This window comes from Rhinolophus hipposideros, assembly GCF_964194185.1.
Source record: "Rhinolophus hipposideros genome assembly, chromosome: 6".
Taxonomy (NCBI): Eukaryota; Metazoa; Chordata; class Mammalia; order Chiroptera; family Rhinolophidae; genus Rhinolophus; species Rhinolophus hipposideros.
Window position 1 is genome coordinate 91306804 of NC_138052.1, and position 14729 is coordinate 91321532.

The 14729-nt window shown below is 38.2% G+C and overlaps 1 protein-coding gene across 1 annotated transcript in view; it reads right to left on the reverse strand.

The window, feature by feature from the left end:
* The window catches only part of COL4A4 (collagen type IV alpha 4 chain), a 118461-nt gene that overhangs the window by 66552 nt on the left and 37180 nt on the right, over positions 1-14729 (reverse strand). Inside the window, exons 7-19 of the mRNA XM_081052078.1 lie at positions 13546-13680; positions 12719-12763; positions 11926-12042; positions 8293-8361; positions 6075-6110; positions 4636-4698; positions 4254-4289; positions 3995-4036; positions 2629-2709; positions 1773-1826; positions 1442-1501; positions 523-567; positions 162-215 (exon numbers count right to left, since the gene is read on the reverse strand). Coding sequence (XP_080908204.1) covers positions 162-215; positions 523-567; positions 1442-1501; positions 1773-1826; positions 2629-2709; positions 3995-4036; positions 4254-4289; positions 4636-4698; positions 6075-6110; positions 8293-8361; positions 11926-12042; positions 12719-12763; positions 13546-13680 — 837 coding nt within the window. The remainder of the gene's footprint in view (positions 1-161; positions 216-522; positions 568-1441; positions 1502-1772; positions 1827-2628; positions 2710-3994; positions 4037-4253; positions 4290-4635; positions 4699-6074; positions 6111-8292; positions 8362-11925; positions 12043-12718; positions 12764-13545; positions 13681-14729) is intronic.

A 14729-nucleotide genomic window follows, 5' to 3' on the forward strand; every position in this document is an offset into this window, starting at 1 on the left:
AGTTACAGTTTTGAATCATTTGTTGAAATACTTTTGTTAAATTTATTGGTGTGACATGGGTTAATAAAATTCTACAGGTTTCAAGTGTACAGTTCTGTAATACATATTGCATTGTGTGTGGAATTTTATTAGGCAGTAATCAAATAGGCTCACTTTTTTACCTTTGGGCCAAGAAATCCAAATGGCCCAGGATCTCCAAACAGTCCTGTTTCCCCCTACAAATAACCAGAAACATGGCCTTTTATAAAAAATGTGATTGGGTGACAAATGATCTCATTCTAGTTTAATTTAAACAACACATGCTCACTGAGGTTCCGTGCAAAATCTCCACATTGCTTTTGTGTTGTATCAGTTTTGTGCTTTAGTTTTTGCAACCACAACTAAATCATGTAATTCATAAAATGAATGTGTCGCTCTTTCCAATTATTGAGTGCATGTTTGCAGCAGTACAACTCTAGAAGGACAGTGAATTGCATTTACTAATGAACTGTATTTGTCATCTCCATAATGGTGTACCTTTACCTTTAATCCTGGAAAACCCGGAGATCCATGGGAGCCTGGGTCACCCTAATAAATTCACAAAAATCAACACCAACAGAATTAAATTAAAATGTATGCAACAGTTCAAGGAATCATGTTTTCACATTATGAGACTGCTCCATGGGTATTTAATCTTATCTGCAAAGATAGTTGACTAAAAGGAAATAAATATAAAAGATATGCCATTTTCTTTATAACATTTACCATTTTAATTGCTTATTAGTTTTTTTTTTTTTAATTTCATGTCCTTGCCAGTGCTATAACTTAGGAACATATTTTTGTTGTTGTTGCTCATGCATTTTAGTTTAACTTAATTCTTTCATTAGGCTAAATATGTTTGAAGTCTTTGCAGTATAATTTGTCTAGAGATAAACAGTTGCTCTATGCATTGATCAGCAATAAAAATTACCATGGAAGCCAATGCTGTCCCATTAAGTACTAAATCTAGAGCCAAATAAACTCAATGCCCATGCCTGCTGCGATCTGGCCTCCACAGAGACTCTATGAACGGGGATCCCATTAGTGACATGTGTGGTGAAGTTGGAGGCCTGATTTTGTGTGTGTGTGTTTTCTAGCTACTGCCCCTAGATCAATACCTTCATTCATCAAATAGATTTAAATGAACAATTCCAAGGCAGGGAATGCTACAGTCCTAATCCTGTCACTTCCTTCCTGCCCATTCTTCTATCTTCTGCTTGCCTGTTTTATCGAAACGATGTCAATGGAAATGGTTTTCTGGGACATTTAGCAATTTTGCAATTCTTGTTGTCAAAATAAATTGTTCCTATTTGAGATAATCCCACTCTTGAGGTCTCAGAAATGTTGATCTAGTTTTATAAAAATGTGAGAGAGAAATGCCTCCGAACACATTGAAATTAAGGACGGCTTGAATGATCCTTACCCGAGGGCCCGCGAACCCAGGAATGCCCTTTTCTCCTTTTGCCCCAATTCCAGGCTCCCCCTTAAAGAGATGACAACATTTAGAAGGGTTCAAGCAACAATACTGCAGCAATAAAGAATGCAAAAATAAAATGAGAAATAAAAATTATTGCCAGCATGTTAAAGAAAATAACTACTTTAGGAGAGGTATCCTACAGGCTTATGATAAAACAGTGAAAAATTCTAATAATATATATTAGGATTTAAAGCAATGATAAAGACCATGCAAAAATTTTTTTTTAAATTAAGATAGCACATCACACAAATAAAAAAAAATTACTTTAATAAACTACCTTGGGTCCTGGTGGTCCTGGAGGTCCAGCCATTCCAGGCATTCCTTTTACACCCTAAAAATCACAATGAGCATCATCTGGCTTATTCTTATTGTTTAACTTACTGAATTCCATGTCTTTCAGAAATTACATCTTTCAACAACCATTTTACTAATTTTTGAAATAAAGGATTACTCTTCAACTTAGTGACTAAGACCCAAACGCAGTTACAAATGAGACTCTACTAAGGCCATACTTTGTGACAGGAGGAGCGTCATGGGGTGCAGTGAGGGACAACCATAGAGCCAGGGCAGCATATGCAAGCTCGGGATGTAGCCATTGAGAGGAGGGTCTCATTTTTAAGCACATTAGTGAAATTTTATCAAGTCATTCAAAATTGACAACAGAACCCGCATGGGGCACCAGTAACATAAGAACTGGAGGCTGACAGAGGAATCCATCTTTGCCAAGAGTCGATCACATGCCCAGTTCTACACTTCACTTCATTTTCTATTATCAAGACATAAAGTCCATATGTAACATCTAAAGGACAACTGGGCTTCCAGTGGTCTTTTCAGTCCACATATCAAAGATAATATTAGTGGGGCATGATTGCTGAAGGACATGTCACAATTTAGCAGCTCAAGCTAGGTCTGCAACTCAGTAGCTAGGTGAACTTGAGAATATTGGCAACCTTTCCAAGCCTCATGTTTCAACTCTGTACAATGGGGCTACTTAGAATACCAACCTGTTAAGGTTGCTTTGGGATTAATGCAATAATGCATGTAGGGGCTCAGTACTTGGCTGGCACAGGTATGTGTTCAAGCCATGTTGACCATTACTATTTTACCAAAGTAACATATGGATTGGGAATTACCTTTTCTCCTTTATAGAGGGAAAAATCAGGGGGCTGTATCAGTAGGGTGGGTCCAGGAGAACCTTGCGGGCCAACCTCACCCTTTAAAGGAAAAATCAATAGGAATTTCATATTAATTTTATTTTGAAATAAAATATGAAACCAAGAAGACTTCCACCCATATATTATGATGTAATGTTTACTATCCTGTGTGTATGGATTTAAAATTAAAGTTGTGGCAAATAAATGATGTAATTTAAAATATTTATCGTTTTGCATAAGTAATGCACACTTTTTATTAAACATAAATTTAAAAAATAAAAGTGACCCCTAAGCCCACCATCCAGAGACAATCTCCATTAGAACTTTGGTGTAGTTCATTGCGGTGTGTATGTACTGTGTGTATGTGTGTATGTATATTTACGTGTACACATGTGTGTATATGTCTGTGCATAATGTACATATACGTATGATCAAATGATGTGTTAAACACAAAATATGTTAGAATAGAATAATACTATAGAAAAACAAATAAACAACAAAAATATACAACATATTTTATAACTTTATAGTTTATTTAATATTTAATAATTTTATAATTTTCTTTTACCTGGAGTTTCTGCTCAACATTATATCACAGGCATTTCCCCACATCATAAAGTCTTCCAATATATTTTTGGCAATTGTGTCATTTTGTTACACGGCTGTCCCATAACTCACCCAACCGTGCTGGAACTCCATGAGAAAAGGGATCAGGTCTGTCTTGCTAAATCCCCACCCCCAGCACTGATCCTAGCCTGGTACAGAGTGGATACCACAGGTTTTGAACTATTTGCCCACAATTGTTGCAAGAACCACTCACCAGCTGTTAGACATTCAGATTGTTTCCAGAGGAGCTGCCATCTTGAAACACTTTTCTAAAGTTTGTCCTTGCTAAGTTCCATGCTTCAGTGTAAGGACTGTGAGTGTGAGGGAGGGAAGGAGTAGGAGACTGTGTGTTGCTAAATGCTTCTGGTTCTAGTTCTTTATGTTTTTATTTATGCATGGTGTTTGAAATTTTGATGAAATTGTGAAATTAAGCCAAACAAATCAGTAATCAAACAAGATCTTTAGCCTGGATATGTTAGCATAAATATTCAATTGCTTATGCTAGGGTAAAGTGTGTCACATAAATTAACATGAATTTAGTGTTAAATGTTGTCAGAACTGTCATTTTAGAGCCACGGGTAATGGTGCCATAGTAATTCAGCAAAGAAAAATGCTTGGCCCTAAAATTGGGCATCGACTAGATAATGAACCCAGTTAAGTGACCATCAGACCAGCCTCCACAACCCAGGCAGCACATACATTTTAACATCTGCTCCTCCGTGCAAAAGGGAATGCTTACCGGGTCTCCCATTTGCCCCTTTACTCCTACACCAGGGTTACCCTGGAAATAGAAAATAAATAAATAAATCTAATCGCTTTTGAATATTAAAGAAGTAATTACAAGCACGACTTCTGGCTACGCAACTTGTTAAAGTTCATTTATTAAAGACTTTAGGGAGTCTAATAAGAGGAAGGACACCTTTCTGACAAGTACCAGTGGTACTTGTCTTACTTCATGGTACATGGGCTGTATGTGTATTTTACTCACGGCCACCTACCTTCAAACCTGGACTCCCAGCCTGGCCCGGAGGTCCCTACATCAACAGCAGAAACACACAAATCACATGTCAGTCGTAGAAATCAGAAGGTGCTGCCGTTAGCTGTCCCAGATTTCTCTTTAGAAAACCCTTGATTTTAAAACACCGATGTGGGACTTCCTATCATGGTGGGGCTATTTGCTACCCCCGGAAGACCTGTGATTCAAGAGGCCACTCACACCGATAATGGCGGGTATGCCCTGATTCATCAGGTGATAATCGCCCAAAGAACCCCACCTGTACCTGACCCAAAATGGTGATTTTGCTTTTTTTGTGTGTGTGTGCAGTATTCAAACGTCAGGTTGGGTTTTTAGAGGGACAGAATGAGCAGTGCTGTACTTACTGCTAAGCCCTGCTCTCCTGGATACCCCACTGGACCTGCCGGGCCTCTCAAACCCCTGGGTCCCTAAACACAAGAAAAATCAGTGCGTTCGTTACCAAAAACCACAATCATCGTTCACAGCAAGAGCTGCATGTAATCCCAAGTGAATAAAAGTCTCCATAGAAATCAGCCCTGAGCACACACGCCTGCTAGAGCATCTTCACAGCAGCTCTGGCATGGCCGTAGGGCACAGAGCCACCTGGCAGCAGCTCCCTGGCAGGTGTGACAAACTCCTATGTTAGCATTAAATTAAGAGCCAGCAATCAATCTACTTACTTATTTACAAATAAATCTTATAATAGCAAAAGTAGAGAACAAAGAAAACTTGTTTCTAGCTACTCCTAACTTCCACATATGTTTTAAATTTGATATACATCAGAGTGCTTTTAAAATATTAACATTAATTAATATTAAAATATAAATGTATATTGTTTAATATATTTTTTAAACGTGCCCTGTCAGATCAATGTGAATAGAAATGTGGTCCCCAATTCAAAGTCAAAATGATTCAGTCATAAACAGTTTTCTACAGCATGTAATTGTTGCAACATGAATTTATACCCAAATTTATACCCAAATTCACAAGGACAGGTTATAGCTGGGCATTCCTGGAAGTGTGGAGAGAGGCTCTCTCCTCCCCTGGCCCTGCCCAGGTCCAGTGATTTGCAAAGCAAGTGTGTAGTAAAGTTGCTCTTTCCTGGAGGACAAATGGGTATTTATTTTAAAAGCGACATCAAGGTATCTCATTAACTATACAGACCTGAGCTTCAGGAGTAGCAAAGACAGCAACCTGGGCAAGCAATCCTCTCTACAGCCAGAAGTGACCACGCAAAATTATAGGTTAACTATTAGGAGGCAAAATTACTTTCCATTTTAATCTTGTGAACATTGATTAATTGGAAAGACTAATATAAGCATTGAATTACAAATTTCAGCGAGATGAGGACAGGGCAAAATATTAAATGTAATACAAAGTGACTGATTCCATAGGCAGAATAGTATAGAGCAAAATCATTTCCACTTGACATATATTATGTACATAGTTTCTAAGCTGACTTCACTTTCTAAATGTTAAGTGACTGTATATATCTGAGCAATACCAAATGATGATTAAAAGATAGGCAAGCAAGGTAATCAAAAGCTTGCTAAGATTCAAGGATGGCTTCATAGGTATGTGACCTGTGCAGTCACACAGGGTTTCATGCTTGTTTTAATGCTCTGCTGTCACCACCTTGACATTCTTAATGATTTTTGAACAAAAATTAACAGGGACCTACATTTTCATTTTGCACTGGGAAGACCTCGCAAATTTTGTAGCCGGTCCTGCTGGAATACAAACCAGTGGGGACCCTAGGCTATTTGGGAACAAAGAGAAGCACGTGCCCACTCAGGAGACTTACTGGTAAGCCTGGAGGTCCTGGGTCCCCTCTGTCACCCTGCAATAATAACAATACATTGCTTTAGAAGAGCAACACTGTTTCCTAAAACACACGTGATGGAAAAGTAGGAGCACACACAGACATTATTTGAGCTGTCTAACTGTGCAGTCTGTTCAATTTTTCGGTGTTGAAAAGACAACTGTGGAAGGCTGTGTGGAGGTGATTTGGGGCCTCCATTCTTAGGTCTGAATTCTGCTTCTACTCAGCTGAAACCAGAGAAAGATGATAGAATCATGAGTATGTGGAAATCAAGATGAGATTTCATCTTTCCATTTAAAATGTTCTCAATTCTCAATCCAATGGTCCCATTTCATCACAGTTAAACTGCACCTGGTCTAACTGCCAGACACAGCCTCCCTTTAGAGATACCTTACCCCATTTATCACCCTAGAGCAGATGTGAAGGGAATTCGTGTGGAAATTCTCTCCCATCTGCTTCTGTGCAGCTCTGCTGCTTTGTGACTCTCCTTGAGACTACCTACTTTAAAGGATCAAAGGGTGTATAGTCTCTTGAGTACAGGCTCTTATTTAAAAAAAAATGTAAAATATAATGTATTGTAAAATATACATAAAAGTTTACATTTTAACTATTTTAAGTGCATAGTTCTGTGGCATTAAGTACATTCACATTATTGTGAAACCATCACCACCATCCGTCTCCAGAACCTTTCATCTTCCCCAATGTAAACTCTGTACCCATTGAATACTAACGCTCATTTCTCCTCCCCCAACCCTGGCAACCACCATTCTACTTCTTGTCTCTATGAATCTGACGACTCTAGGAACCTCAGATAAATGAAATCACTTGTTATTTCTGCTTGTTATTTTTATAGTAATGATATGAATGAATGCGACATAGATATATGATCTCTTAAGACCATTGTTTCTCCAAGGTTATTGATCTGCAAACCACTTTTATTAGGGATTTCTCTTTAAGATGAGGAATTCTCTATATCCATCTCCGCTTCTATCTCACTGGTTCTCTCTTGCAAAATTACAAAAAATACTCACCATAACTAATACTGTACAGTCAACTATGGCTTACAATATGCTGCAATATAAATTATTAAAACAAATCATCAGCACTGAGAGGAAGTCAGGGTAGATATCGCTTTAATTTCTTTCACATATAAAGAAAATGAGGCTCAGAGAGGTCAAGGGGGTTACTGAAAGTCACAGTAGTAGACAAAGGTCAGTGCTCTCCTTCCTAAACACCTCGCTGTTTCCTAGAGGAACCCTGCTTTTGATGCCAAGTTTATTAGCCATCAGGTGAGCCGTAAACAGAAGCATAGTTTTTGCTGTTTAACAAGTACGAATAGATACAGAGGCCACAAACAAATACTGTGAGCTCACTGAAAGGATCACCATTCAGCTGTGTCCACTCTGGGTGGCATGAAACTCAGGATCTAGTAGAAGAATCTAGGATGACTTTTATCTAATTGCTGCAGAATATTCTTCCTTAAGACAAATGACCACGTTTTGAAAATGTACTGTATCTTTCCTCTCGATTTAGCACATCTAGCAATCTCCTTCCGCGTATCCATGGCTATCATACTAGAGAGATGAGGTGGTCATTCAAGAGTTTACTTCCGAATATTTGCATATCATTCTCTGCTAAAAACACAAAAGCATTTAATTTTTCAAAGCAACTGCTGTAACGTTTCCATAACTTTCAAGTTCAATAGTGGTGACTTCTATTATAAGGGAATGCAAATACTCAAGTTAACTTGTAACTACAAATAAGTCAGTGCTTCTCAACAGGGGGTACTTTTTCTTCCCAGAGGCCATTGGTAATGTCTGGAGATATTCTGTGGGTGGTGGGAAGGGTGCTACTAGCACTCTGGATAGAGGCCAGAGCTACTGCTAAACACCCTACAACACACAGGTCAGCCTCACACAAATGATTACGTGGCCCCAATGGTCAACAGTGCCACGGCTGAGAAACACTGAATTGAATTCTGCAAGAATCGTTGGGAGATACTGAAATTTTATCGCCAGAGCAACTAAAGCCAAGTGCCTTCACTCAAGAAGTATGGAGCCATCATAGACGGTCAGGGTAATGACAAAAACCACCATGCTCAGGGACATTTCAAAGGAAATCTCAGCCCATGTGTTTCCTGCATGGGTTTACCTATGTGGAAAAAAAGTTCTTTTAAACCCACCATAATTGTAATGCTTACCTGAATACCTTTAATGCCACCTAAAATGAACACTGAGTTTCCTTTTTCTCCACTTTCCCCAGGCCGGCCCTGAAAATAAAGTATTCACTTAAGAGAGTAGGAGAGCATATTATTATTTCAGCATTTTCTTTTTTATGTGCAATATTACTCACCAATAAAATTACCATTGTAGTCATGTTTCACTAATGGAGATTTCTTTATTCTCTTCATTATTATTATCATCATCCTAAGGTATATAGTCATTCAGTATTCGGTTAAAATCTATTAAGAAATCTCCAAATAAAGAGTATCTACTAATACATTTATATTTATATGTGTATATATAAATATATTATAAATATATAATATACCTATTTGTAGGTTATATATAATATATACTGATATGTTAATAGCTATTTATTAATTACTTAGCAGGAAGAGTGCATTTTCCTTCACCATATAATACACAAGTATTATTTTTACAAATAAATAGTTTTGCAATTGTCAGTTAATAATGTGCCCTAGAAATAGTTTTTAAAACTTGATTTTATCCATTTCAATATTTGTGTTTAAAATAGAGCCTATGCACCCCATGATAAGATTAAGTTTTAAAAATCAGCATGTTCCCTTTGGAAGTTTTTCGTATGTACCTGCAAGTTTACTTAGGGCATTTTTTAAAAGTTAATAAAATACCTCAATGTATTCTTTTTCCCCAAAGTTTTCCTACTTACTATCTTAATTATTCTACTTACTATATTAAGATATCTTAACCGGGGTCGCACATGCAAATGTTAACCATTTTCATATATTAGGCTCCTACGAAGGACATGCTGATGTCAAGGTTAATCCCTCTTAGAAGAATGCCTGACTTTGCTTCCAATGGGAGACCCTTCCGGTTTAACGGTAAGTTCCATCAGCAGCTTCCTTAAGAAATCAGATTTGCCTGCACAGACAGGCCTTGCTTAGCACAGTTCTAATATGCATGGATTTCAGTTCCACACTTAAGTTAAAGAGCACCAGTCCTCCAGCCAAATGGTTCAAAATTCAGTTATTACTGTGTACTAATTGAGTAACTACATTAAGTACAAACGTTACTGCTAGCTCATCGGTGAGCAGATGGCTCGTAACAAATGCAAATCATGATCACTGACTGACCACATTATTGCTTTCAAAGTCTGTCCGTGACTGGTCACTGCATATCTATTAGTGTGTACAAACACACTCACACTCACACACACACACACACACACACACAGCAAAGTGTGTAGTTGTGTTGCCCCTTTATTTCACAGTGATAAACCCAAAAGACATCTCATAAGAACCATGAGAAGGGAATTGGCCAATAAAGATCAAAAAGAAGTGAAGAAATGGAAAATGGTAATGCTGGAGGTGAAATTCAAACAGAACATAAACGGAACTATGGAAGAAATAACTGATTTGTGGGAATGTTGGCACTGCTGTCATTCCAGCCAGAAGAACTTAGTGAAGACACTTATCAACCTTAGAAAAGGGAAGTGGTTGTGACAAGAAGAATGAAGATGTGCCAGAGGAAGTGACACGGGCAGAGGAATTTCATGTTAAAGAAACTCTTAGAAATATTTCACAACCCTGGAAGCTGATCCAAACTTAGAACAGAGTACGGCAAGTCATTCAAGCGTAGAAACATTCACTTCAGATTGTAAGTTACATGATGAGACGAAGGCGAGCTTTGTTCAAACTACTCGACACGTCTTTACGAAGAAGGAAAACACTCTAATTCTCGATGCGTCTAACGTTGTAAATTACAATGCACTAAATAAATGTTAGTTTTTAAAAAAAATCTCCCTATATATTTATAACTAACAATAAGAGTTTTTGATGTTTCGACAAAACATTTTAAACGACACAGAACAATGGTAATTTTTCCCATTGTGTGTTAAGCTTGTTTTGTGTGGTTTCAGCTTACGTGGCCATGGTAAGGTCTCACACTTCTGTACAAAGTGAGGGCTGCCTATACATGAAAGGAGTCAAAGGAAAGAAAGCCACTTTGCAAAGAGACCATCAAGACAAACTTCAGCACTATGATCAGTGCTGCATGTGTTAAAGCTAAAATGGAGAACCCCTGCTCTCTTGAATATTCATCGACACTCAGGAGAATGAAGTTTGACCCAATTTGAAGATCTCAAGAGACGTGCACTCACTGGACTGCACTAGAGCCTTCAACTGGCTGATTCTGAAAACAAAGGGTGGTTGAGAAGCTTAATAATGAAGGCTAGGTGTTGTTTCTTATTTGATACCATGTTTCTCTGAAAATAAGACCTAGCTGGACAATCAGCGCTAATGTGTCTTTTTGGAGCAAAATTAATATAATATAGTATAGTATAGTATAATATAATATAATGTGATATAACATTAGTACCAGGTATTATATTAACTTTTGCTCCAAAAGACGCATTAAAGCTGATTGTCCAGCTAGGTCTTATTTTGGGGGAACACGGTACCACAAGAAAGATGTGAGTGTGGAAATTCTTTTCGAGCTGTATGTTCAGACCAGTTCCACTAGGACCTGGAGCAAAAGGAAAATTCATAGAAGAAAATAGGATGACTAAGGTGGTGACGATAAGAAAATCTTCTAGAAGGAATCTTGGGAAATAGTCTTCAATGAGGGAAGTGGAAAGACTGAAAAATAATCACAGAAAATCCGTTTTGAAAGGCCAACTCATCTCCAATCTTTATTTAAATGAGAAAAAGAGAAAGAGACTATAAGGGCTAAAGGAAAGGGTACTTCTTGTTGACGTTACACAGAGGTTTAAATAAAAGTTCAAAATTTTGAAGGAAATAGAAAACTAAGAGCAGGAAAGTTTTCTCAAGGGCTGAATGTTGTCAATTGTTTCTGGAAGCCATTCCATACCCCTTCTTCTTATTGCATTACAGGAACTAGGAAGTTAAAAACTACATTTTCCAGACCTCTTTGCAGCTGCATGTGAACTAGGTTCCACCTGGGAGAGGTACTTATGAGATTTGGAAGTCAGCAGGGAAGAAGATATCCTTTTTCTGGTACTGCTGCTGCTGCCAAGCAGAAAGGTAGAATCTTGAGTGTTTGCTGGTGTGTGGACATGGGGTGAAAGGGAGTGGTTATGGTGTAGGAGCAGCTTCCCGACTTCTGGATATCAGCTAAGTATGAACCTTTGAAATCAGTAGTCCCACAGGGGCTCCTGAGTTCCACTCCTCCAACCATTAAATTAAGTGCCACATTTCCCACATTAAAGTCCTTTCTTTTTTAAATATGTAGAGGGGTTAACTGTCTCCAGGGAAATCCTGAATGCTAAACAACATAAGCTTTGCTAACTGGCCTCCTTGCTCCCTCCCCCTACCAACCATTCTTTGTCCAGAAACCAGGTGCATCTTAAAGGAACCTCAATCAGGTCATATCTCTTCCTTCCTTAAGACTATCAATGAGTTCCCATGGGATGGAAACAAAAATCCAGCCTCCTTCTACAGTCTATAGGACTCCAAGTGTCCTAGGTCCCCCCCCCTCTGTCCTCATCCTCCAGTCACCCCATTTGTTCATCATGCTCCCAGAACACTTGTATTTTCTTAAACACATGGAGCCTATTCCAACCGTAGGGCCTTTTCACTTAAGATTCCCACTAGGATGAGCTATGGGTTTCTTACTGGGGGACCTCTAGGGCCAGGAGCGCCTCTTTCTCCTGGAAACCCTGGATCACCTCTTGAGCCATTGTAGCCATTCATGCCAGGTTTGCCTCTGGGTCCAGGGGGTCCTGGGTGTCCCTATAGGAAACAAAATTAGAAGCAAAGCATTTTTACAAGAATACTATAACACAAAAGTTACCCAATATAGGTACCCAAATTATGGTAATTGTGACTCACATGTTGTTAAATTTTGTGAAACTTCTTTCCCCACTTACACGTGTTATGTAGCACAGTAAAAATAAACAAATGAATTTTAATATGCCCCAACTTAAATTCATTTAGTTTGGAGTATTCTGGGAGATTTGGGAGGAAGCCATCCCTGAAATCATTAGAAAAGACTCTAATGAATTGTAAAGCACTCCTAAAATACCTTTTCCTTCTGTCATTCAGATTTCATATTGGAAGGGAGAGTCTTAAATCCACTTCCAGAGTCTTAAATCACTTCCAGCAGTGAAAACTTGCATTGCAAGTATACATTTATTTATAGAATATTGTATTTGACTTGACAAGTATATCTAGTTCGTATTTCAGAATGTTTTTCTCTAATCTATTTGAAAACATTGGTATTTGAGTAAAGTGTTTTGGTCTCGGAGTCATTCCACAAAATTGAAATGCAAGCACTTTTTCACGCACTGCGATGAGAAAATAACAGAGTTTGCCTATATACATTTTTTTTAAACATGGGATTTTAAGGGTTTTAATGAGTGTTTCTCCCTTCTTTAAAAAAGAATGGAGAAAATTTAGGGGTACTTACAGGTATGCCATCCAAACCTGGAAATCCAGGAACACCAGTTGGACCCTAAAATTCCAGAAAATAAAACAAAGTTATGAAAGTTACTAAATTAGATTAACAAGTGGATTTACTTGAAAACATAAATTATTAATAACAGTTTTTTCAAAAATCCTTAGCAGTCATTGTCACCTATTTTTATATTAATGTGTTTAAATGCCAACATTTAAAAATCAACCTTTTGTACTTTTGTACTAAAGAAGCAAGCTTGGCAGTATCAATTCAAGGAAAACATTCAATACCCTGTAAGCTGGACATTTCAGCTTCTCAGAATCTATCTATCCTAGAGAAACAAACGCTTAAATGTGAACACAGGTAATGTACAGGATTATAAATTTTGCATACTTGCACTGCACAAAGTTAGGATGGAATCTCAAATTCCCATCAACAGGGAATAAACTATAGTTTCATCTGTACTACGACTTTATGTAGTAGTTTTCAAGGAATAAATTCTCTATATAAATTGACATGGAATGGTCTCTAAGCCATACGGTTGAGTAAAAAAGGGAAGACTCAGCATGTTATGTATGGTATCACTTAGGGTTTTTAAAAAGCCATGAAACAATACAACTCCCCATGGAGCACACTCATGTATTCAAATGCATAGAAAAGGTCTAGAAAACCACACTCCTCTGGAAAGGTTAGGAAAGGAGGGCTGATTATTGTGGAAGAGGAGTTTAGACTAAATTTATTATAAGGTGTGAGGGGGTACTACTTGTGATTATAAAAAATGTTGCATAGTAGTGCTGGTGAGTGGTTAATATGAATCTTACACTTAAGAAGACATGTACCTTATCTCCCACATCACCTGCTGCTCCAGGAAGGCCACTGTCACCGCGCATTCCTTTCTCTCCTGGAATCCCAAAGGGTCCGGGAGGTCCTAGGGGTCCAATAGGACCCTGTGGTCCGGGTGGTCCGGGTTGACCCTAAGAAGGAAGATTAAAAAGGGAGGTGGGCTGATTCTTAAGTAGTGTCTTCCAACATGAACATATGGTCACTTGGGCTTAGAGAGGACTGGAAAATTAGAGACTGGGCAAAGTCTAAAAGTAGAAACAGAAATGGTCAATTAATTACCACAATAAGAAACAGTAACGTTGCCTTTCTCAATCTGAATTTGAGCTGTATGATAAACCTGAATTACCTCATGTACACACACACACACACACACACACACACACACACATATCTATAACTGATAATAGTTCTCTGACTATTTTCATTCTGTCAGTGATATTTACAAATCTTGAGCTGTTTGGTAAAGCAAAGAACTTTTAAAAAATCAAAGTCTTTTTGCCATTATGCTAGCGACACAAGTTAAAAGTGGGGGAAAACTGCCAGATCTTTACTTCATATGGCTCATACTGTGTCTGCCCTTTTAGAGGGAAATATTTCTCTTTTAGTTGCTTGTACTTAATTTCTGATTCATAAATTGGAAGTAGCCTCTCCATGTCACACTATATTTATGCAATCCAACTTTCCATGAGTGAAAAGGTCACCTCTTATTTTCGGGAAAGAAGTTTCATGAGCTCAGTTCTCTCCCTAAACTCACAGTGGGAACATTTCAGGCTCAAATATCAGGAACCCCTTGCTCCCTTTTGCCAGTTTGACATTGTTTGAGGGACTGTTCCACCAAGTTAATGTTCAATTATTGCCCATTAGAAGCAGCTGCAAGTCTCGTAGCTCTTTCTATTCTGGAGGAAGGAAGCCTGGCCTGTGAGGAGCACGTTCCCTTGGTCCCCTAGCCATTTGCTCCCTTCTTGGGCGGAACTCCCTTCATCAGCTCAATGGCTACAGTTTATTGAGGATCCATAAAAATACTAAAAGCCTTGCACTTTCAAGGAAGTTTCACTGTATAAATATGTGCGACAAAAAATAAAGCAATAAAATATAATTACTTGGGCACAAACCATTTGGGCGGCACTTGAAGGCATATCAGTTTTCTCCAGATAGTGCACAAATTCTAAACTACAGTCTG